Below are 24,772 nucleotides of genomic sequence, written 5' to 3' on the forward strand. Positions count from 1 at the left end.
AAGTAATGCTTTCCTTTAATCTTAAAACCTGGCTTTCAAAAGTTTAGCCAAAAACCATACTGTAGAACAATCTAGATAGTATTCATTTAGTAGACATTTACTGAGTACTATCTAAACACCAATAAGCCTAATAAGACCTAGTGTCTGTGAGATAAGCGATGAGAAGAAAAGCACAAGGTACCAGAGGAACACAGGTGAGGGAGTTCTATGAAGTCTTGCCATTTGCAACAATGTGGATAGAACTAGAGTGTATTATGCTAAGCAAAATAAGTCAGTCAGAGAAAGACAAATATCACATGATTTCACTCACATGTAGAATTTAAGAAACCAAACAGATGAACATAGGGGAAGAGAAGGTAAAATAAGATTAAAAACAGAGGGGAAAAAAAAAAAAGAGGGAAAAGCAAACCATGAGTGACTCTTACAATAAAAGAACAAATTGGGCAGCCCCGTGGCTCGGCGGTTTGGTGCCGCCTTCAGCCTGCGGTGTGGTCCTGGAGACCTGGGATCAGGTCCCGTGTCGGGCTCCCTGCATGGAGCCTGCTTCTCCCTCTGCCTGTGTCTCTGCCTCTCTCTCTCTCTCTCTCTGTGTGTCTCTCATAAATAAATAAATAAAATCTTTAAAAAAAAAAAAAAAAAAAAGAACAAATTGAGTGTTGCGGGGGGGGGGGGGCGCGGGGGGGCAGGAGTGGATGGGCTACCTGCGTGATGGGCCTTAAGGAGGGCACCTGCCGTGAGCACTGGGTGTTATGTGTAAGTGATGAATCACTGAATTCTACTCCTGAAACCAACACAAAGCTGTAGGTTAACCAAGTTGAATTTAAATTAAAAATTGTTTTTAGAAAGAGGGAGTTCTAAATCAGACTAAGGATGGTCAGAAAGGCTTTCCAGAAATGACTCTCACAGTATGTTTAGAACAAGGGTTCACAAGCATGGCTACAGTCATTTGGGCTAGAAAGTTCCCTTGTAGGGGGCTGACCTATGCACCACAGAATGTTTAGCAGTATCCCTGGCCTCCACCCATTCAAAGTTGGTAGTAGTCCTCCAGTTGTGACATCCAAAATGTCTCCAGACATTGACATATATTCTCTGGGGGACAAATCACCCCTAGTTGAGGCCCACTGGTATAAAAAATAAGGAGTTATGGAGGAGCTCAAGTGGCTCAGTGGTTTAGTGCCGCCTTCCGCCCAAGGTGTGATCCTGGAGGCCCAGGATTGAGTCCCACGTCAGGCTCCCTGCATGGAGCCTGCTTGTCCCTCTGCCTGTGTGTCTCATGAATAAATAAGTAAAATCTTAAAAAAAAAAAAAAGGAGTTAGGCGTGCCTGGGTGGTTCAGTTGGTTAAGCATCTGGCTTCAGCTCAGGTGACGATCTCAGGGTCCTAGGGTCAAGCCCAATGACCAGTTCACCGATAAGCAGGGGTGGGGTCTGCTTGTCCTACTCCTTCTCTCTCTGGCCCTCCCAACCGTTCATGTTCTTTCCTGCTCTCGCTCTCTCAAATAAATTAATTAAATAAAATCTTAAAAAAATAATAAAAACTAAAAATGAGTTAACATCACAGAACAGGGCATGGGCCTTCTAGGGCAGATAAAATAGCATGAAGGAAGAAGTCAGCTAAGAGTTTGTGCAGAGATGTGCCGAAGATGCGCAGAGAGAGGCAGGCAGGAGACAAGCACTGAAGAGCCCCGGACAATTCACTAGACTTGGAATTAACCTGAGAGCTATGGGGGTACCTGAGGATTTCCTTTGTTGACATACATTTATATGTTTCAATCTTTTATTTTGACATTTCAAACTTTCAGAAAAGTTCTATAAACAGTAAAAAGACCCCATATACCCTTCATCTAGATTCCCTAAATGTTAACATTTTACCACATTTTTTATAATCTCTCTATATAGACATGAATAGATAAAAATTTTCTGAACTGCTTGAAAATATATTATCAACTGGATGCCTTTATCCCTAAATAACTTGACTGTGTATCTCCTAAAAAGAACATTCTCTTACATAATGATAGTAAAATTATAGAAACCACGATATTAATATTGACATAATACTATTATTTATAAACCCTTTTCCGGGATCCCTGGGTGGTGCAGCGGTTTAGCGCCTGCCTTTGGCCCAGGGCGCGATCCTGGAGACCCGGGATCGAATCCCACGTCGGGCTCCCGGTGCATGGAGCCTGCTTCTCTCTCTGCCTGTGTCTCTGCCTCTCTCTCTCTGTGTAACTATCATAAATAAAAAAAAAAAAAAAAATTAAAAAAAAAAAAAACCCTTTTCCAATTTTGCCACTTGTCCCAATAATCTCCTTTAGCAAAAGAACATTTTTTTTTAAGATTTTATTTATTTATTCATGAGAGACAGAGAGAGAGAGGAAGAGGTAGAGGCAGAGGGAGAAGCAGGCTCCATGCAGGGAGCCCAGTGTGAGACTCGATCCCGGGACAACAGGATCACACCCTGAGCCAAAGGCAGATGCCGAACCACCTAGCCATCCAGGCGTCCCTAGCAAAAGAACATTTAAGACTATGTATTGCATTGAGTTGCCAAACTTCTTTATTTTTTTAAAAGATTTATTTGAGAGAGAGCAAGAGAATACAAGCAGGAGAGGAGCAGAGGGAGAGAATCTTCAAGCAGACTCCCAGGTGAGCACAGAATCCCATGCGGAGCTTGATCTCACAAACCCTGATATCACGACTTGAGTTGGGCTAAAATCAAGAGTCGGGCGCTCAACCAACTGAGCCACCCAGGTGCCCCTTTAAACTCTTTTAATCTGAAAAAGTTACCAACGCTTTTGGGTCTTTCATGACCTTGATATTTTTTTAAGAATATAAGCCAGTGTAATGAGAAGGTCTCTCAGTGTAGGTTTGTCTGATGTTTCCTCATGATTAAATTTAGGTTTCATTTTGGGCAAAAATGCCATGGAAGTAATACTGTCTTCTTAATGTATCACATCAGGAGCACATGTTGATTTGCACCTTTCCTGGTGACACTAACTCTGATCCTTTGGTTAAGTGCTTTTGGCGAGGTTTCTCTACTGTAGAGGTATTATTTTATTCCTTTGCAATGAATAGGAATCTTAGGAGATTCTTTGAATCCTGAAGGATTAAAAAATTGAGATGATCAGTTTTCTATTTTACTCAGATAATTCTGGCAGTTGTATAGAAAAATCAGGGGGTAAAGAAGATAAGAGAAAGTGAGACCTTCTTAGGAGGTTATTGTAAAAATTCAGATCAAAAAAATATAAAGGCAGGGCGCCTGGGTGGCTCAGTCAGTGAAGTGTCTGTCTTTGGCTTAGGTCATAAGCCTGGGATGTACCCCTATTTCAGGCTCCCTGCTCAGTGGGGAGTCTGCTTCTCCCTCCCCCCTCTTCCACTCAAATTCTCTCTCAAATACATAAAATCTTAAAAAAAAAAAAAAGTTAGGGTGGGTCTGAAGAATACAGAACCCTGGGCAGCATCGATTCTTTGCTTTATTTCCTAGTCTGCCTATTTTCAAAAGTAATATATGACTCCATTCTCATTTTAAAAGACTCAAAGAATATAATTATTAGCCTTTCTTCTCCCTCATCCACTCCTTGGTGTACACTCATTCTTTCAATTCCCCTATATAGATTCATGTATGAACAAGACAGACAAGGTCACTGCTCCCATGTAGTTTATATTCCAGTGATAATAATTTCCAGGGGCACCTGGCTGGCTCAGTTGGTGGAGCATGTAATTCTTGATCTTAGGTTTGGGAGTTTGACCCCCATAAAATTTTTTTTTTTTTTTTTTTTTTCCCAGAGGCACCTAGGTTGTGCAGTCGGTTAAGTGTCTGACTCTTGGTTTTGGCTCAGGTCGTGATAGCAGGGTCCTGGGATGGAGCCCCGTGTCAGGCTCTGCACTTAGCAGAGTCTGCTTGAGATTCTCTCTCTCTCTCCCTCTGCCTCTCCCACTCATGAGCTCTCTCTCTCAAAATAACTCTTTTTTGTTGTTGTTGTTAAAGATTTATTTATTCATGAGAGATATACAGAAAGAGGCAGAGACACAGGCAGAGGAGAAGCAGGTTTCCAGTAGGGAGGAGGATGCAGGACTTGATCCCAGGACTCCGGGATGAAGCCCTGAGCCAAAGGCAGGCGCTTAACCACTCAGTTACCCAGGTGTCCCCAACATAAATAAATCTTTAAAAAAAAAAATCCAATCTACTGAGTCTAAACCTTGATTACAATGTACTTTGCCATTCCCCTCAGGACTTAGCTTGCCTGGTTGCCATTTTCCCGGCTGAAACAAAACATGTTGTAATTAACATTCCGGTAACACAATTTTTTTGAACACAAGATCAAATCTCTCTCCTAGGAAAGATAGCTGGAGGAGGAACTGCCGAGTTGAATGATGTGCCAGCTATTCATTTTTCTAGATAACATACTTCCATACTATCCTCTGGAAAGGCCTTTTCAATTTATACACCACCAAGAGAGCATGAGATTACTTTTAACATGGACATTCAAGAGGAAAGAAAAAGGGGATCCTTGGGTGGCACAGCAGTTTAGGCCTGCCTTTGGCCCAGGGCGCGATCCTGGAGACCCGGGATCGAATCCCACATCGGGCTCTCGGTGCATGAAGCCTGCTTCTCCCTCTGCCTATGTCTCTGCCTCTCTCTCTCTCTCTCTGTGACTATCATAAATAAATAAAAATAAAAATTAAAAAAAAAGAGGAAAGAAAAAAAGGAGCCTGCCCCCCGCCCCAAAACACTGAGAGGGGCCTGGGTGGCTCAGTCAATTAAGAACCTGACTTCAGCTCAGGTCATGTTCTCGGGGTCTAGGATCAAGCTGGATTCTGGCTCTCTGCTCAGCAGTCTGCTTATCCCTCTACCACCCTCACCCCCGCCACTCCCACTCACACACACATGGGCTCTCTCTCAAATAAATGGGTAGTCTTTAAAAAAAAAAAAAAAAAAAAAAAAAAAAACTGAGAAAGATTGACCAGAGATGAGAGAAGACCCTGGAGAGAAGAGGCACATAAAAGTCTAGGGAGTTGGAGGAAGGAGAATCTTTGTTTAATAAGTACAGAGTTTCAGTTTTGTAAGATAAAGTTCTGGAGATGTTTCACAACAATGTGAACATGCTTAACATTACTGAACTGTATGCTCAAAAATAGTTAAGACGGCAAATTTTATGTTATGTGTTTCTGACAATAAAAAAAATTTACGAAGTCAAGGAAGTGGAGTGCTCAGAGGAGGGAAGGAAGTGTCAAAAGCTGCACAGTCAAGTCTGAGAAAAAAACAAAAAACAAAAAAAACGGCCAGGATGTGGGACCGGATACAGCACTGACAGTAGCTGCATGCAGCTGGGGGGCACGGTAAAGAGTGGCTATAGTATAGCTTGGATTAGGAGGCCAGACTGCAGCGGTTCCAAGGGAAGATGGGAGGCAGAGGGGCAGGGACTGCAGAGCACTCTGACCAAAGCCTGATCTCAAAGGAAGGGAAAAAGTACTACAGGAGGAGGACAGGGGATTGAGGAAGTAGGGGGGTAATTTCCCTCCAATGAGAAAAACCCCAGGATATGTTGATGTACCGAGAGGAAAGCACTCGCAAAGGGGGAGAGGTAAAGACAGGAGAGAATCTGGTCACTGAGGCAGTGGTAGGCAGGAGATCTGGAATTATTTTATTTTATTTTTTTAAAGAGTTTATTTATTTATTCATAAGAGACAGAGAGAGAGAGAGACAGAGACACAGACAGAGGGAGGAGCAGGCTCCATGCAGGGAGCCCGACGCGGGCCTCGATCCCGGGTCTCCAGGATCAGGCCCTGGGCTGAAGGCGGCGCTAAACCGCTGAGCCACCAGGGCTGCCCTGGAATTATTTTAAACAGGAAGAGGGGGGATCCCTGGGTGGCGCAGCGGTTTAGCGCCTGCCTTTGGCCCAGGGCGCAATCCTGGAGATCCGGGATCGAATCCCACGTCAGGCTCCCGGTGCATGGAGCCTGCTTCTCCCTCTGCCTGTGTCTCTGCCTCTCTCTCTCTCACTGTGTGCCTATCATAAATAAATAAAAATTAAAAAAAAAATTAAAAAAAAAAAAAAAAACAGGAAGAGGGACACCTGTGAAACAAGAAGGAAGAATGGTAGTAATAGTCCAGACAGGTTTTCAAGAATTGTATCAGTAGGGATCCCTGAGTGGCGCAGCGGTTTAGCGCCTGCCTTTGGCCCAGGCCACGATCCTGGAGACCCGGCATCGAATCCCACGTCGGGCTCCCGGTGCATGGAGCCTGCTTCTCCCTCTGCCTGTGTCTCTGCCTCTCTCTCTCTCTCTCTCTCTCTGTGACTATCATAAATAAATAAAAAAAAAAAAAAAAAAAAAAAAAAAAAAGAATTGTATCAGTAAAAAAAAAAAAAAAATCAGATGATCCCTTATTCATTTACATGACCAGTAAAAGTATATAGTTTACTCATTATGGTGATGTAAGCTCATTTGATGGAATAGTGTATCTATTTTAAATGATGCTTATGAGGGGAATCCCTGGGTGGCTCAGCGGTTTGGCGCCTGCCTTCAGCCCAGTGCATGATCCTGGAGACCTGGGATCGAGTTCCACATCAGGCTCCTTGCATGGAGCCTGCTTCTCCCTCTGCCTGTGTCTCTGCCTCTCTCTTTCTCTCTGTGTCTCTCATGAATAAATAAAAAAAAAAAAAAAAAAAAAAAAAAGAACATCATATGTAGGGACACCTGGGTGGCTCAGTGGTTGAGTGTCTACCTTTGGCTCAGGTCATGATCCTGGGATCCTGGGATCGAGTCCTGCATCAGACTCCATGCAGGGAGCCTGCTTCTCCCTCTGCCTGTGTCTCTGCGCCTCTCTCTCTCTGTCTCTCACGAATAAATAAATCATATCTTAAAAAGAAAGAAAGAAAAGAAAGAAACAAAGAAACAAACCGGGCAGCCCTGGTGGCGCAGCGGTTTAGCGCCGCCTGCAGCCCGGGGTGTGATCCTGGAGACCCAGGATCGAGTCCCACATCAGGCTCCTTGCATGGAGCCTGCTTCTCCCTCTGCCTGTGTCTCTGCGCCTCTCTGTGTCTCTCATGAATAAATAAATAAAATCTTAAAAAAAAAAAAAAAAAAAAAAAAAGGAAAAGAAACCAACCAACCAACCAACCGTCTGGTTTAACATCCAGGGCAGGAATCCTCTCCATAGCACTCAACAGTAACCCCTGTGCTTAGACACTCCTGGAAAAGGTCAAGGGTGCCACAAGAACACAGGTGAGAAATACCTAGCACAGACTCATTTCTCCCACAGCACTGCAGAATGCCTATGTCCCTCTCAAACAGGGTCCCCAGAGCTCCACATGTGGACTGACCAATATGGACACAGCTGACTATTACCCTTTCCTCTCTACTTCAGTTAATGAGACCTAAGACTGGTTAGTCTGTTCTGGATGATAGCTACGCCACTCCTGTAGTCCAGACCCACACACAGGGTATGAAGGAAGGGGAAGGGCAAGAGAAAAAGACAAGAAGAGGAGCTGAGTAGCTTCCATCGGATAGCAAAAATATCCCCAAATATCCATAATTCATCTGTTCTAATGCTGACTTTACAATTTCTTTTTTTTTTTTTTTTTAAGATTTTATTTATTCATGATAGTCACAGAGAGAGAGAGAGAGAGGCAGAGACACAGGCAGAGGGAGAAGCAGGCTCCATGCACCGGGAGCCCGATGTGGGACCCGATCCCGGGTCTCCAGGATCGCGCCCTGGGCCAAAGGCAGGCGCCAAACCGCTGCGCCACCCAGGGATCCCTGACTTTACAATTTCTACCTCAATTAAACAAATTATAATTTGGTTGGTCTACCATAGCTATAGCATTAAGCAGAAGAAAAAAAAAACCAATGTGCCTTTAACAAATCAGGTATGAGAAGACTGCTAAAGATACACTGTTAAGGGAAAAAAAAAAAACTAAGGTATACAATAGCATATGTAAAGTATGCTACCATGAGTGAAAAAACCCAATCTGTATGTATTATATGCTTACGTATGCCTGGGACTCTCAGAAGTATACATGGGAAATTGCTAACAGTGCTTGCTGCTGGGGAGGGAGTAACTAAGGAATAGGAATTGGAGGATATATTTTAGTTTCCTTAATTATCCCTTTGAACCTTTGCAAAAGATTTTCTGGGGGTGCCTGGCTGGCTCAGTTGGAAGAACATATGATTCTTGATCTCGGGGTCCTGAATTCAAGCCCCATGCTGGGTGTAGAAATTACTTAAATAAACTTAAGAAAATTTTTGTTCAGGATGCCTGGGTGGCTCAGCAGTTAAATGTGTTTCTCTTCAGCTCAGGGCATGATCCTGGAGACCCGGGATCGAGTCCCACGTTGGGCTCCCTGCATGGAGCCTGCTTCTCCCTCTACCTATGTCTCTGCCTCTCACTTTCTGTGTCTCTCATGAATAAATAAAAATCTTCAAAAAAAATTTTTTTCCTGTGTGTATCTAACATTCAAGTAAAAAAAGAAGTATAAATATTCTAAGTTACGAAAATAAAGTATTAAGGTTAAAACATGTCCACGACATTCACTAAATGGGTCATACGCTATACATATAATATATGACAAATACACATAACATGTCATATTCTATAGCAAGGTCTGGAAAAAAGGCACTCTTGCAAGAAAAAGTTGATCAAATTGAATCACAACGGGAGAAGCAGTAAATTGGGGGAGATGGGTAAAATAGGTAAAGGGAATTAAAAGGTACAAACTTCCAATTATAAAGTAAATAAGTCATGAGGATATAAATACAGCATAGGGAATATAGTCAATAGTACTGTAATCATGTTGCATGGTATATCATGGTGAGCACTGAGTAAAGAATGTACAGAACTATCAAATCACTATGTTATACATCTGAAAATATAACATTGTATGTCAATTATACTTCACTAATAAAAATGTTTTAAAAAAGAGCAGCCCGGTGGCTCAGCGGTTTAGCACCGCCTTCTACCCAGGGCCTGATCCTGGAGTCCCGGGATCGAGTCCCATGTCGGGCTCCCTGCATGGAGCCTGCTTCTCCCTCTGCCTGTGTCTCTGCCTCTCTTTCTCTCTCTCTCTGTTTCTCATGAATAAATAAATAAAATATTTTTAAAAATTAAAAAAATGTTTTAAAAAGAAGAAAAAAAAAAAAAAAAAGAACAGTAAATCCCAAAAAAGCATATACTCTATCTAGCAATCCTACTTCCAGGAACTTAGCCTAAGGAAATAACTACACAAGGGTATAAAAATAACATACTAGGTTGTTTAAGTGTTATTCATAGTATCAAAAAACCCAGAAACACCATAAATACTCAGAAATCCTTTCATCCATAAAATGCAATATACGTAGACATTAGTATGACTTAGATATACTTCACATTAAAAATAATTTATTTACGTTACTTAAGTATATTTAGCATTTATATAATAAAATGATACTGGCAGCCCCGGTGGCTCAGCGGTTTAGCGCCGCCTTCAGCCCAGGGCGTGATCCTGGAGTCCCGGGATCGAGTCCTACATCAGGCTCCCTGCATGGAGCCTGCCTCTCCCTCTGCCTGTGTCTCTGCTTCTTTCTCCTCTCTGTGTATTCTCATGAATAAATAAAATCTTTAAAAAAATAAAAAATAAAAAAATAAAATGATACTTAGACATGTTATGTATGCTATAGTGCAATGTCTGTTAAAAAAAAACGTATTTATGTGTATATACATTTATATTGAAGTGCTTCTAGAAGGATACAGAAAAGCTGTTTCTAAGTGTATTATTTTTGATACTTTTTTAAAGATTTTATTTTTAAGTAATCTCTACACCCAATGTGGGGCTCGAACTCACAACCCCGAGAACAACAGTCACATGCTCCAACAACTGAGCCAGTCAGGCACCCCTATTTTTAGTACTTTTAATTTCACTCATAGTTTTGCTTTATTGCTTATTCCTTCTTTTTCTATAATGATGTTTTAGTTTTACAATTAAATAATAATGAAGTCAAAAGACAATAATGAAGTCAACATTTACAGAGCATTTCTATATGCTAGGAACTATTCTAAGCATTTCTCGTATATTAATTCATCTAATTCTTGCAACTCTATACATTACTCTATGAGGTCGGGGCTGTCATTATCCACATTTTACAAATGAGTAACAGATGCACAAAGGTTAAAAAGCTTGTCTAAGGGATGCTTGGGTGGCTCAGCAGTTGAGCGTCTGCCTTCAGCTCAGGGCATGACCCCAGGGTCTAGGGATTGAGTCCCATATCGGGCTCCCTGCATGGAGCCTGCTTCTCCCTCTGCCTGTGTCTCTTTCTCTCTGTGTTTCTCATGAATAAATAAACAAAATATTTTTTAAAAAATCAGTTATCCTTAGAAAAAAGGGCAAAAATGAAAATAATATTTCCCTTTTCTCCCTTGTTGCTATGGGGTAATATAGAAAGCAGGCCTAGAGTTTATACTGTGCTTCACTGCACTTCGTTTTTTGTTTTTGTTTTTAAAGAATTTTATTATTTATTTATTCATGAGAGACAGAGAGAGGCAGGAGATACCATATCCCAACGGAAATAGCAGAAAAGTTGTCTCTGTTGGCAAAGGGATGGCCAGAGGGGGTGGGAAGCCACTAATCAGGGTTAGAAGCTGTAAGGTTCCCACTACAAAGTCAGCATTCACAAAACTACACAGATGCTGGGCATTGGTTCTTTCTAGGGTTTTTAAAATAATTTACTTACTTATTTATTTATTTACTGTAATCTCTACACCCAATGTGGGGCTCAAACTAATAACCCAGAGATCAAAAGGTACACATTCCTCCAACTGAGCCAGCCAGGCACCCTGGCATTCTTCTCTCTTTTTTTTTTTTTTTTCTTCTCTCTTTTTTTAAGATTTTACTTATTTGTGAGAGATACAGAGACAGAGGCAGAGACACAGGCAGAGGAAGAAGCAGTCTCCCTACAGGAAGTCTGATGCAGGACTCGATCCCAGGATTCCGGATCACAAACTGAGCCAAAGGCAGACATTCAACTACCACCTAGCCACCCAGGTACCCCGGCATTGTTCTTTCTAAATCAAAACCTCCTTTATCAGATTAGAGAGTCTCCTGTTTTATCCACTCTTACACAACTGCATTCTTTCATGGGTGCGGCCTCAAGAATTAAGGGGAAATTTAGATTTCTATTCTGATTAGGAAATAGAATCTATGGGGAAAAAAATGTCATATACAACCTTGGAAGCCACCTCCTTGCCCTGTCTTGCTCTGCCCCCAGGCAGATAGTCACCCTGATGGGCCAGGTTCCTTGATTATTCCTTCTACTTCCTGGGACTCTCAACGCTGCTATGGGACTGTCACAGGGGCAGGTTATCATTCCAAGGGAGATGTCCCACAAGAGCTCAACTGCTCACTGCCCTGGGGGTAGAGGCTTTTTTGTTTTTTTTTAAGATTTTATTTATTTATTTGAGAGAGACTGAGGGAGACAGAGAGAGCATGAACAGGGTGAGGGGCAGAGGGAGAAGCAGACTCCATGCTGAGCAGGGAGCCCGATGTGAGGCTGGATCCCAGGACCCCAGGATCATGACCTGAGCTAAAGGCAGATACTTAACTGAGTCAACCAGGTGCCCCTAGAAGCTTTAATAAAACTGAAACCACAGGAACCTTAAGAATAACATCTAGTGACCATAACCACTGGAAGCATAGTTCTAGATAATCTCCTTGAGTTGCAGAATAGAATAAAAAGTCTTGGAAAAAAAAAAAAGCCTTGGAAGGTTTCGTTCAATTGCAGGAGCTGAACCTAAAGTAGCACTGAGGTGTCCCTTCAGGCTTATAGAAGCTCTGCCAACCTCCCAGATTTGAACAGGTCAAACCCAACCTGAAGACTGCATTCCTAGCCTTTTTTTCCTATAGGCCAGAACTCAATTACATTATTTCCTTAGTTACATGGGGTCTCTCTATATAGTTCTAGTCAATATTATCATAAAAATGCAAGAGCTTTTTCAGATCCCTTTTTATACCCTTTTGACTTGCTATTGCAGTTGCTTTTTCTGGTCTACCCTTAAAGAGAGCAAGGAATTCAAAACAGATTGTTCCTAAAGGAAACTAAGCATCCATCCTCCTTTATTCAGGGTTTCTTTTCTTTTTTTTTTTTTTTTATTCAGGGTTTCTTGAACCCTCGGACAAATGTGCAAACCATGCACATGGTCTCTCTCTTACACACTTACATGCGCATGTGTGCACACACAGAAATATCAGAGAAACCACTCTAACTGTAGCTCCTATTTTAGGGTAACTGGGCATGCTGTGACCAACCCTTGGCAAAGTGTAAGGGTAAAAGCCAGGTATATGCACTATGGTCCCCCTCCTGCCAATTCTCCCTCCCCCTTGCCCTGAATACAACAGAGGTGCAGAGGCGAGGAGTCTCCAGCCCGAATTACTATAAACTACCAGACACACAGGTAAGAGCCCCATAACCGGCTCTGGTAGAAGGAAACAGGTGACTTCTAGGAACTTCAACATAGTGAAGAAATTAACTGGTGAAAAGTCTCACATTTGGGATCCCTGGGTGGCGCAGCGGTTTGGCGCCTGCCTTCGGCCCAGGGCGCAATCCTGGAGACCCGGGATCGAATCCCACATCGGGCTCCCGGTGCATGGAGCCTGCTTCTCCCTCTGCCTGTGTCTCTGCCTCTCTCTCTCTCTCTCTCTCTCTCTCTCTGTGACTATCATAAATAAATAAAAATTAAAAAAAAAATTAAAAAAAAAATAAATAAAAAAAAAAAAAAGAAAAGTCTCACATTTCATTACAAATCTCCATGTCTCCCAATGAAAAAATAGGTATGGAAGAAAAGGAAACTGAGTTGGGTCAGTTTCAATCCAGAGACTTAAGACCCAGTTCTAGCTCTCTCAGTGACCTTAGGCAAGTTACCTAACTGCTCTGGGCCTTAGCTCCCTTACCACACAAAGAACGAAGCATCTTAGACCACAGAAACTCCAAGGTGCTCTACAAGTTACAGGATTCTGAGATTCAGCATATGAAAAAAACAGCTAAAATAGGGGGTAATTATGTTATAGAAGGTGCCCTGGCTTTACCACTAACTGACCTTCCTCTCTTTAGGCAACTCTCTTAACTTTAAGTAAAAGGAAGTGGTCTTTTTATTTAAGAGTAGAGTCCTTAGGAATGCCGGGGTAGGTTGAGCGTCTGCCTTGGGCTCAGGGAGGGATCCCGGGGTCCTGGGATCGAGTCCCACATCGGGCTCCCTGCATGGAGCCTGCTTCTCCCTCTGCCTGTGTCTCTGCCTCTCTCTGTCACTCATGAATAAATAAGTAAAATCTTAAAAAAAGAAAAAAAAAAAAAAAAAGAGAGAGTCCTTAGACTGAAGTCACTCCTGTTGGAGAAATTATCATTATTATTATTATTATTTATTTATTCATGAGAGACGCAGAGAGGCTGAGACACAAGCAGGCTCCACGCAGGGAGCTCAATGTGGGACTTGATTCTGGGTCTCCAGGATCACACCCTGGGCTGAAGGCAGCGCTAAACCACTGAGCCACCCAGGCTGCCCGGAGAAAAGATTTCTGAGGCACTCAAGTTCCTCACTTGTGAGATGAGGGGCTGGGCTATGCTGCCCCAAAGATTCAATTCTAAAATGCTGTGATCCATACTAGATTTACCACAGGGGACTCATTTATTTATTTATTAAGTAAGCTCTACACTCAATGTGGGGCTTGAACTCATGACCCCATGATCAAGAGTCACATGGTCTACTGACTGAGCCAGCCATGTGACCCAGCACAGGAGATTTTGAAATTAAAATTCTTTAGGGGGTGCCTAGGCTCAGTTGGTTAAGCGTCTGACTCTTTGTTTCCACTCAGGTCATGATCTTGCAATAGTGGGATTAAGCCCACATCTGGCTCTGTGCTGAGCTGAGCTGAGTGTGGAGCCTACTTGGGATTCTCTTTCTCCTCTCCCTCTGTCCCACACCCGTTCATGCTTGCTGTCTCTCAAAAACATAAATAGGTAAAACTTTAAAAATTAAATTAGGGGATCCCTGGGTGGTTCAGCAGTTTAGCGCCTGCCTTTGGCCCAGGGCATGATCTTGGAGACCCGGGATCAAGTCCCGCGTCGGGCTCCCTGCATGGAGCCTGCTTCTCCCTCTGCCTGTGTCTCTTGCCCCTCTCTCTCTTCTCTCTCTCTCTCTGTGTCTATCATGAATAAATAAAATCTTTAAAAATTAAATTAAGGGGATCCCTGGGTGGCGCAGCGGTTTAGCGCCTGCCTTTGGCCCAGGGCGCGATCCTGGAGACCCGTGATCGAATCCCACATCGGGCTCCCGGTGCATGGAGCCTGCTTCTCCCTCTGCCTGTGTCTCTGCCTCTCCTTCTGCCTGTGTCTCTGCCTCTCCCTCTCTCTGTGTGGCTATCATAAATAAATAAATAAATAATTTTAAAAAAATTAAATTAAAATTCTTTAGTATACTTTAATTGGTTCAATTTACAAAAGAATCCAGAGGGCACACAATTCTTCAAAAACTCATTTAACACTTCAAATGAAGCCTACCAGGCCTCAAAGACCAGCGAGGACCACCCACTTAGTCACCAACTTGTGTGGTTGCCCCAAACCTCATTTTCATCCTCTAGGCACAATCCCCCTTGCCAGCAGAGTTGTGTAAAAGATACAGAAAACACAATCCTTGTCCTCAAACTAAGGTGTAGGCTTGAGCCTAATGAGTGAGTGCACAAGATACGAAAACACACAAAAAGACATAAAACTAAGCAATTTACCAACAAGTAAAAGTTAATAATTACTGTAAGACATAAATATGCAAAGAAGAACTGGGACTGATGTGGGTTAATCACAGAAAGTTCTATGCAGAAGAATTTTAAGAATCAGGATTTTAAAAGCAGAAGGAACCCAGATAGTCTGAGATGAGACCTGAAGCTTGGAATGGGATTCTGAAACAAGGCTCTTTACCTTCCAAGTGTTGGGGGGTAGGTTCCCTGTTCACAAGGCTCCAACCCCCTGAGGCCTCCACTCAGTGTCACTCAGGAGACGCTCCCAGTAACCCATCTTGTTGGCTATTGTCCGACCGAGTCTTCCTTCCTAGTGACAAGCTCCATCGCCAAGGGGATGGATGTGATGTCACAATCAGGAGCACTCTATTAATAGGAACAAGGAAGAAAAAGGTGAGTCAGGGGAACTACCTCCACCGGGCAGTGAGACTAGACAGACATGGATCTGGCGACTGGTTGAAGAGACGATTTCATTAAGGGCAACACGTTTCAGAGCTGGGGACACAAGACTGCCTTCTAAGGATGGAGATCACTGGCTAAGGAATCTCAGACTCACACACACAATCCAGGAGATTCAAACATAGCTGAGACAGGCAGAGAAAGGGACAAGAAAAAAGGTAAAAAAGAGTTGTTTGAGACAGAGGAAGATTCTCGTATTCAGCGCACACAACCACAAGGAATGTCAATGATTCCAGATCTGTGGCTGTACAATGCAGAGATCAACGAAAGCTTACACGCAGAGTAGAATGCTTTAATGTTTCCCAAAGGCTTTCACAAAAATTACCGAAATCATGTAAAAAGAATTCTAATCCTACCCTCCGCCTGAAAAATACTATTTCATAAGAAGATACTCAAGAATGTTCATACAGGTATGAATCTAGTTTCCAAGTCTGAAAATATTCCTGACAGGATCAGGCTCTAAAAAAGAAGAGGAAGAGGTAATGAAATGGGAAATTACTCCTGAGTGGGCGACTAGGAAGACTAGAGGTATGATTAGGAAGATTAGACTCTCATTGCTAAGAGAATGAGACCAAGTAAAGGGGGACAGGCTTCAGATGAAGTGTGCTGTGAGGTCTACTCAATACAGATGAAGTGTGCTGTGAGGTCTACTCAATACTACTACACGGGAGAATAGTAACTGTTCAAACTCCCTTCCTCCCCATCATATGGCCATCAACAGATTAAGGGCTGTGTTACAAAGCAAAAGGATGATGATAATTTTTATGCATAAAACTGAGACCATTTCTTCTTCTGAGTCTGGTACTCATGCTCATTAGTTTACTATGCTCATCAGCCAAACACATTTAGTGTGGTATTTTCAAACCAGAGAGATAAAGGTGTAATGTCGGACACACTTTCTCTTTGGGGGGTAGGGAGGAAGTTGTTTCTCCCTCACCCATAACACAAGAGGAGTGTAATGCTGCCCTCATTTTGACAACACCCTATTTCCCAACAGCCTGGCATATGCACCTGTACTTCACAAAATGCTTCCAGGAACCACTGTTGGTGGCTCTGCTCAGTCTTCTAGTGACAAGCTCCAGACTCAGCAAGCAAATCTTGCCCATGCTGGAATGCTCCCTTAGCCAGAAGAAAACAGGAGTTTTCAACTAAGAGGAGGACCAGGAGTTAGGAGACCTGGGTTCTGGTCCCAGCTCTGCCAACTGCAAGGCCTTTAAACAAGTCAGTATCTCTTCTGTAGTTTTCAATGTCTTCACCTGACAAGTAGGAAAGATACCTGCCTTTATCTACCTTACATGTCGTCCTGGAAAATCAAAGACATAATAAGTGTGAAGACATACTGAATACAGCTGTGTTTCAGGTAAGGCATTTGTAACAATAGAATGCAAAATAAATTTAGAATACTGGAGGCTAGTGAGGAAATGCTTGAAAGCAGCTTGTTCCTTTTCAATGACCAAGAACCAGCCCCAGACACAAAGTCTGGCTGGACACACAGAGTAGTAACATCATCACATCCCTCAGATTCCTGTCCACTAGTCTACCCCATTCCCATCTGGGGGAAAACTATCAGCCAGCGACACTATCGACTTCTTGCCTAAAACCACCTGTACAGGACCACCACCATCGCAGCCCAGTCCCTTGGGCAAACACTCTCACCTCTCTCGGCTTTCTGCTCCTCCGTCAGCCCCCTCCCCCTTCCCCAGTTTCGCAGAGTGCTGGGTTAGGGCAGGCTCTCTGGTGTGTGAAGCCTGCGAAAAGGGCCCGGTTGCAAAGCCAAGGAAGGGATGTAAGGAATGTAAGATTCCTTCAAGGAGGGGGGCGGGGGGGCGGGGGAAGGAATGGAGGAAGACAAGGCTGCCAAGGACCAGGCACGGGAGAGGAGCCAAGCTCCGCGCGGCGAGGGCGGGGGCTCAGGTTCCACCGCCCCTGCCCAGGCTACCCCCCAACGTCCCCTCCCCTCCCAGCCCGCCGTCACTGCCATTTAAACACCACGTTGTAGCCCCAGGTCCCCTCCTCCCGGTCCTCCCGTCGGCCAGGCCCCCTCCCGCACCCGCCTCCCCTACTCCAAAGCAGCCTCCAGCGCCCCTTCCTCACCTCCGACTCCTCCCTATTCCCGCTCCCTTCCTCCATTTCTCATCTCTGCTCCCGTCCCTTGTCCCGACCTCCGGTATCTCGAGCCCCCGTCCCAACCCCCGCGGGACATCTCCCCCTCCCGTCCCACAGCCTCGTAGGCGGGAGCCGGCGCAGGCGCAGTACGCACCGCCCTGGAAGCGGTCTGGACCGTCCGCACCCCGGCCCGGCTGGAGCGGAGGCCGCGGCGGCCGCGGGAGAGCGCCGGTGCCGGTCCCGGCCTCGGCCTATCCTGGGAGGGGAAGGGGAAGGGGAAGAGGAGGGAGGGTCCCAGCCACTCGCCGCCGTGCGCGGAGGGCCCCTCGCCCCGCCCACCGCTGCTACGTAACCCGGCGGAAGTTCGTCACCAGGCCCCGCCCGCCGCTGCTGCGCATCCCGGCGGAAGCTCGTCACCAAGCCTCGCCTCCTCGCCCAAGTTGGATCTGGACTAGAGGCCGCGAGCGACCAACGAGGAGGCGGGGAGCCTGGCCGGGCCTTCTCTCTCCGCCGAAAATGTTTATGATCCCGACGCGGACTCTGTAGCCATGTGGGAGGGAGGACTCGGTGCTTCCCAGCGCCAGTGTGGGGGCGGAGCCCGATGCGGACTCCCAGGGGGGCTGGACCGGGCGGTGGAGCAGCGTCTAGCCCGCTCTCCTGGGGTTGGCCGGGTGCGAGGTCGCGGCGGGGGCTGGCCTGCTGCGGGGCCGGCCGTCTGCTGTTTCCAGAGCGGTGGCCTCCGTCCCGGAGCCTCCCGACCCAGTGATTCATAGTCGCGGGAGAGGATAGTGTAGTCTACTGGGCGACCACTGGGTGGAGGACGAGGGAGCGGCTCGCCGCAGAGCTCTGATCTGGGGTGCCCACCGGGTGGCTGCCTTGCTCCTAGACGCAGAGTTCCCTGAAACACCCAAGGGGAGGGGCGATAGGATGTCCCTCTTCCTAGGGACACAACACGGTAATTGGGAGCGTGGGCAGGAGAGAACCTGGGACCCGAGGAAAGTCAGGCCGAGCCTAAAGCGCTCCGGACGGTAAGGAATTAATCAAGCCAAGACATTACAATGACATGACCTGCTAGGCTAATCTGATATTAGATAGTATTTGTTATGGATATTCGCTAAACAAATGGTTGTGGTTTGTGTATGTGTAATTGGCTTATACACAACCCTACCGAGCTGGAGTGTTCTGTTGATGTTCTGACAAGTCCCAAAGGGCCTCCTCTGTTAACTCCTCCGGGGGCGGGGAGACCCTGGGCTCTAGGTAGATAAGTGCATTAGGAAGAGGAGAGGGACTAAGGCAAATGCTGTTCTTTGTGCCCCGGGTTCCATTCTTCCAAAAACGCTGAGGCAGCCTCTGGTGTGAAGGCTGCTTTTTCCAAAACCGTTACGAAGCTGGGTGGGGGGGTGCATTAAAGATGACCCCAAGGGACGCCTGGGTGGCTCAGCGGTTGAGCGTCGTCGGTCCGGGGCGTGACCCCGGGGACGCGGGATCGAGTCCTGCTGGAGCCTGCTCCTCCCTCTGCCTGTGCCTCTGCCTCTCATGAATAAATAAAATCTTCACTAAAAAAGAAAAAGAGGGATCCCTGGTGGCGCAGCGGTTTGGCGCCTGCCTTTGGCCCAGGGCGCGATCCTGGAGTCCCGGGATCGAATCCCACGTCGGGCTCCCGGTGCATGGAGCCTGCTTCTCCCTCTGCCTGTGTCTCTGCCTCTCTCTCTCTCTCTGTGTGACTATCATAAATAAATAAAAATTAAAAAGAAAAAAAGAAAAGACCCCAAATCAGGAATAAAGGTGAGCGTCATAGCAGTGGGAGAAGGAGCTGTGCCTGCTGTGGGCTAAGCACTGCTTTTTATATAACCTAGGTTTTCTTGTCTGCAAAACGGAATTCCATATTTAAGAATTGTCGAGAAAATAAGTGAAGCGCTGAGATGGTTTCAGACTTTTGTCCGCGGTCTTAGAAATAAAGTCTGGGAGCCTGCGTGTAGCTTCCCGGTCAAGGAAGCAAAGCTGGGCCCGAGGCGCCTCCTGGTGGTCGGCCTTCGCGCGGCGCAAGCCCGCCGCGGGGCTCCTTTAACACTTGAGGTCCGCCTCTCGCCGCGCGGGAAGCCGGGCCCCCATTGGCTCCGCGGGGGCGGGCGCGGGGCGCACGGGGACGCTGCTGATTGGCCGCAGGGCAGCCGGGACTTCCGGGCGTGGCGGCGCTCGCGCGTCCCCCGCTTCCGGCGGCGGCGGGGCCTGGGGCTCCCCCTGCGGGCGGCTGTGCGGCGGGCGCCGGCCGGCCCGCGGGCTGGGGGGTGGGCTGTGGCGGGGGGATGGGCCGGGCCCCGGCGGGTGCGGACGCGTGTGCGGAGGAGGGCTCGGGAAGGTTTGGCGGCTGAGACTCCGCTGCTCGGAGCTGCGCCGGCTTCCCTGCCCCGTCTCCGGTCGCCCCCCGACTCGGGGGCTTGAGCCTGAGAGCGTCCCGGGCCGGGCCTTCCAGCCCCGAAGCAGCCCACCCAGAGACCCCCGGACTCCGATCGCGAGGTCGGAGGCTCCGGGGAAGTTCTTCGGACCTTCGAGAAGAACTCGAGGACTTGCGGCTGCCCGACCCGAGCCTAGCGTGGCAGGTAGGCCCTGGGAGTGGGGCCCGGGGCGAAGACTCCACGCCTGGAGCCCTCATCCCCCGCACCCCCTAGGGTAGCGCCGAGGCTTGGGCAGCATGACGACGGAGACCTTCGTGAAGGATATCAAGCCCGGGCTCAAGAATCTGAACCTCATCTTCATTGTGCTGGAGACAGGTGGCTATTCGGGGTCAGCGGGCCCCGCGCGCGGGTCCTCGGGCGGGGAGGGCAGCCGGGGGGACACCACCTCGGCGCCTAGCCAGCCAGCGGGATGTGGGGCGCAGCCCAGGCAACCGCTCCTACCGGGCCTCTCCGAGAGCTGGCCTGGAGGGCTGTAGCCGAGTGCAGGGCCGGGGAACTGGCCAGACCCAGGCCTCCCGCGCCGCTCAGGCCCCTCTCCATGGTGCTGTCCCTCCGGCCCCCTCCGCCCACAATCCGATGATCCCTCTTCCTGCCGCCCGCCCCACCGTTGATCTGTTCCCTTCAGGCCGAGTGACCAAGACAAAGGACGGGCACGAGGTTCGGACCTGCAAAGTGGCAGACAAAACAGGCAGCATCAATATCTCTGTCTGGGACGACGTGGGCAACCTGATCCAGCCTGGAGACATTATTCGGCTCACCAAAGGGTAATTCCTGGTTATCCAAGGGCTGTAACAGGCAAGGAGGGTTGAGTTAAAAGTGAACCGCCTCTGTAACTCGTGGAGTATCCTGAATCCTACTTTTTTGCGCACCCACAGGTACGCTTCAGTGTTCAAAGGCTGTCTCACACTATACACTGGACGTGGCGGTGACCTTCAGAAGATTGGAGAGTAAGTGTCTTGGGCATTGGGATGTAGAAGCAGGGAGGCCAAGGGAGTAAGTTTAAGGTTTGCAAGGAGGCAGCATAAGGGTGTCCAGTCCATGTCTTGTACCTGGACCTTTTTGAGGCCTCCAGCAGTGGCCCAGAGGCTGAGTCTGAGGCTTTAGCCAATTTCTCCCCTTGCAGATTCTGTATGGTTTATTCTGAGGTTCCTAACTTCAGTGAGCCAAACCCAGAGTACAGCGCCCAGCAGGCACCCAACAAGACGGTGAGTGCCATGGCCCTGATGTGGGGAAGGGAGGGCAGGTCAGGCCAGAAGCATGGTGGGGAGCAAGGTCTGAGTATTTACTTTGTGCCTTCAGGTGCAGAACGACAGCAGCCCCACAGCTCCGCAGCCTGCCACAGGACCACCTGCCGTCTCTCCAGGTACACCTGTTCCCTTCTACTCAGTTTGTCCTAGCTCCTCTTCTCGCCCCAGCCTGAAAAGATGCATTGTTCTCAACCCCTTTCCCAGTTTCTCTTCTCTCAATGTATCCCCTTCCACCCAATTCTTCTCCCAGTTCTTTTAGAAGTCCTTGTGGGGAAAAGATTTAGAGACCTGTTTCTATCACTGATAGAGCTCTGGTACTCTTTTGCCACTACCACTCAAAGACACAAATGAGAACAGTTCTTCCCGCAAGATGGCACTCCTTCTTTCAAACTTGTTTCTCTGCTTCTTTGGTGGGTCCTTGACCTTTTCTCCTTGCCCACCCCCCCCCCCACCAGCTTTTATGGGGGTATTTATTTATTCATTCATTCATTCATTCAAGACAGAGAGAAAGAGGCAAAGACACAGGCAGGGAGAAGCAGCCTCTTCACAGGGAGCCTGATGCAGGACTTGATCCTGGATCCCGGGATCCCGCCCTGAGCCAAAGGCAGATGCTCAACTGCTGAGCCACCCAGGCATCCCTCTCCTTGCCCTTTTGGTTCCTTATGCAGTTCTGGTATGGATGGACTTAACGTGGAGTCCATGCTGTATAGCTTTAGAACACTAGGGTTATCACTCTTGAAGCTAAAGACCCTTCTTCTACACCTTGGACCTCAGGGTTATGATTCTTTCATCTCTTATACTTGGAGCCCCTGCTTTTTGATCTCTTGCTTTTGATTAGAATCACCTACCAACATCGCCTCCTTCGTCCCCCGGCTTTTCCTTAGGAACTGGGTTTTTACTGCTCTTTTTCTCCTTCTGGGTCATCTCCCAGCTGATCCTGCTACCCCCTGGGATGTGGCTCTCTCTCACCTCTGATCTGTGCCTTAGGTTTCTCCCTCTGACACTAGGCTTCAGGCTACTTCTGCCCTTCCTCAGTTTGTGTCTATATCCTCAGTTTCCATGGTTTTCAGAATTGTTTGTGTCAGAACCACCAGGGGTTTTTGGGGACACATCATGAAATAACATTTAATTGCACCACAAAAATCAGTATCCATGTTTTCTTAATTTTTTTTTTAATTGATTTATGATAGTCACACAGAGAGAGAGAGAGAGGCAGAGACATAGGCAGAGGGAGAAGCAGGCTCCATGCACTGGGAGCCTGACGTGGGATTCGATCCCGGGTCTCCAGGATCGCGCCCTGGGCCAAAGGCAGGCGCTAAACCACTGCGCCACCCAGGGATCCCCAGTATCCATGTTTTCAATGGAAAATATGGCTGTATATACTTTCAGGTCTCCATAACTCTATGATTTATAAATTTTTTTTTTTTTTTAGTATTTTAAATAAGGTTAATTTAAGCCTGTTGGCCCCTAGTATTCATCTGCCAGATGTTCATTCACTTGGCTATCTAACAGGTACAAAAAGCTTACCAAAAAACATGGATGGCATAAAAACATAAAAACTTTCTATGTACTCTCCTGACTTTTTCTGTGAGTTGAGGAAAAGGCATTACTTTTCCGTTTTGGCCACACTGGTCAAGCAGCCGGGTTTAAGCAGGGATGTAGTTGGAGAACCATTAGCCTGGGACTTCTACCACATTGAGGGTTTATGGTGTCCTCGGTATATGAGAGGCAGGCCTCTCTCTTAACAAACACGTATTGATGAGGAATGCCAAGGAACAAAAGACAGCACCTGCCTTTAGGAGCCTGTAGTCTATGAAGGAGATGGTCCTACAGATTATCATCTGTAGCGGTAGCGGCAAGGTTAGTGATGTGCACAGTTGTGGGACCTCAAGGAAATCATCTCACAGGCCTGGCTCCGATTAAACATGGAAGCTACACACAAAAATGTTACTTATTATTTGGGGGCTGTGAGTAAGAATTTTTTGCTCACTCTTACCCATATTTTCTAAAACGAAAACATATGTATCATTGTGATACCCACCACACTTTTTTTTTTTTTTTTAAGATCCTTCATACATTTTAACACAGAAACTTCGAGCCTTTCCTCTACCCATGCTTCTCCAGTTTTACAAAGATTTTTGACGAAGGGGCATTTTTGTCAGAGGTCTTAGAGCCTAGAACTAAACAGCGAATTCTAGGTCTGACCTCCGTGGTAGAAAGAGGAGTAAAAGAAAACTACCACACCATGGCTCACGTAGCAACTTCTCAAATGATGGTTTGAGGCTTCTCTGGGGCTCCATTCATACAACCTCCACTCCCTGCAGTCGGTCCAGTTGGCAGGCACGTTCAGCTGTGCTTGATGAAGACCGTGCCCCTCTCTGGGACCTGGACTGAGGCCTTGGGATGGACTTCTCTCCTCCCTTAGTACTCTAATCCCTGTTTCTTCCCCTTCTCCCACTGCTAGCCTCTGAGAACCAGAACGGGAATGGACTGAGTGCCCCACCAGGTCCTGGTGGTGGCCCACACCCACCTCACGTACCCTCGCACCCCCCCAGCACCCGAATTACCCGAAGCCAGCCCAACCACACACCTGCCGGCCCTCCTGGCCCCTCCAGCAACCCTGTCAGTAACGGCAAAGAAACCCGGAGGAGCAGCAAGAGATAGCAAGACGTTCTTCGTCCCTTCCCACCACCCACCATAACCCAGGTGTCTCCTGGAGAACACAGCCTCCTACTAGGCTGCTGGCTTTTGGGGGGTGGGGTGGGGTGGCTGGGTAGGTAGCAGTATTTTAGTCACTAAATTTCATTGCAGGGGTAGGGAGCTGAGGCCTTTAGCCACCCTAAGCCCATACTCCCTGCCTTGCCCAGCTGAAGCTGCCTATCCCCTGGGATTGAAGGCCCTTTGCCTGCCCTCCTTCCTTTTAGAAACCACAGTCACAGTCTGTTTCCAATGTGTGTGATGTGGGAGTTGAATTGAACCCCTCCTTCCTAATAAACGTTACCACTCTGTGTGCTGGACTCCTTTGCTTTTTGTGGGAAAATGGAAAGGTTAGCAGTCGGACATCTGGGCAAGCAGAATATCCCTAGGAGGCAAAAGGAAGACAGCCTAGGCGAGGAGGCCCAGGCAAAGCAGGCCTGCCCCTTTAAGGTAGTTCCCTCCCCTGCCCCCTCCCTGCAGGTGACCCTTGCCCGCCAGCCTGCCTGCCCCCCCACAGCTGGAACCAAGAAGGCTGTGTCCCCCTTCCTCTGGGCGTCCTTCCAGTCTCTGGCTGTCAGGTAATGCCAACCTCAACCCCCTGTACCAATTGCCCTAATCAGACTGCTCCCCTGATCTTAAGGCAGGTCAGACATCTGAGGGGAGCCCAGATACTTCTTTCCTCCTTCCACCAGAGCTTCCCCTTTCTTGGTCATTGATTCCCAGAGCTCTGACTCTTACTCTGCTGGGATAAGGAGCCGCTAAGAACGGTTTCTTCCGCAGGCACCTGGGGTTGCCACTTGCTGCCTCTTCACCCCCTTTCCAGCTGAGGGACACCCAGATGGGACCCACTTTCCCAAGGAATGTGGGGATGGGGGTTGGAAATGAAGGAAGCCCTGTACCAGATCTAAGGTGGGAAGGGTGAGAGTATATGCAGGAAAAGGCTAAAATGGTACCAACTGGATTAGTGGGGTGGATTATTTAGAAGAAAAGGCTAGGCTCAGGTTTTCCTTAGCCATGTGGCTTTTCCAGGGGCAGAGGGTGGCCCCTCCCTACTC

General features: G+C 47.3%; 2 protein-coding genes across 4 annotated transcripts in view; one reads left to right on the forward strand and one right to left on the reverse strand.

The window, feature by feature from the left end:
• RNF41 (ring finger protein 41) overlaps positions 1-17,669 on the reverse strand; it is a 32,974-nt gene extending 15,305 nt beyond the window's left edge. The window contains exons 1-2 of one of the 2 annotated variants that reach the window (XM_038549656.1): positions 17,472-17,669; positions 14,934-15,118 (exon numbers count right to left, since the gene is read on the reverse strand). The gene's annotated coding sequence lies outside the window, so the exon portion shown is untranslated. Of the gene's footprint in view, positions 1-14,933; positions 15,119-17,305; positions 17,444-17,471 lie in introns of those variants that run through there. The other variant, XM_038549657.1, reaches the window with a different exon arrangement.
• Positions 17,670-19,516: 1,847 nt separating this feature from the next.
• NABP2 (nucleic acid binding protein 2) lies at positions 19,517-24,030 on the forward strand. Of its 2 annotated transcripts, XM_038549670.1 has the most exons (7): positions 19,574-19,917; positions 19,987-20,088; positions 20,399-20,537; positions 20,649-20,720; positions 20,897-20,978; positions 21,073-21,136; positions 23,485-24,030. In XM_038549670.1, exons 2-7 carry the CDS (start codon positions 20,010-20,012, stop codon positions 23,682-23,684), a joined length of 636 nt encoding a protein of 211 aa, XP_038405598.1. In that variant the 5' UTR covers positions 19,574-19,917; positions 19,987-20,009; the 3' UTR covers positions 23,685-24,030. The 2 variants fall into 2 exon arrangements, with proteins under 2 accessions (XP_038405599.1, XP_038405598.1); XM_038549671.1 differs by having other exon boundaries at positions 19,517-20,088.
• The last annotated feature ends 742 nt before the right edge of the window (positions 24,031-24,772 follow it).

This window comes from Canis lupus, chromosome 10 (assembly GCF_011100685.1).
Source record: "Canis lupus familiaris isolate Mischka breed German Shepherd chromosome 10, alternate assembly UU_Cfam_GSD_1.0, whole genome shotgun sequence".
Classification (NCBI taxonomy): domain Eukaryota; kingdom Metazoa; phylum Chordata; class Mammalia; order Carnivora; family Canidae; genus Canis; species Canis lupus.

Coding starts and splice junctions, on each gene's coding strand:
- NABP2 (XM_038549671.1), top strand. CDS start 20,010: ATGACGACGGAGACCTTCGTGAAGGATATCAAGCCCGGGCTCAAGAAT. Junction 20,538..20,648: donor ATTATTCGGCTCACCAAAGG/GTAATTCCTGGT, acceptor GCGCACCCACAG/GTACGCTTCAGTGTTCAAAG. Junction 21,137..23,484: donor ACCACCTGCCGTCTCTCCAG/GTACACCTGTTC, acceptor TCCCACTGCTAG/CCTCTGAGAACCAGAACGGG.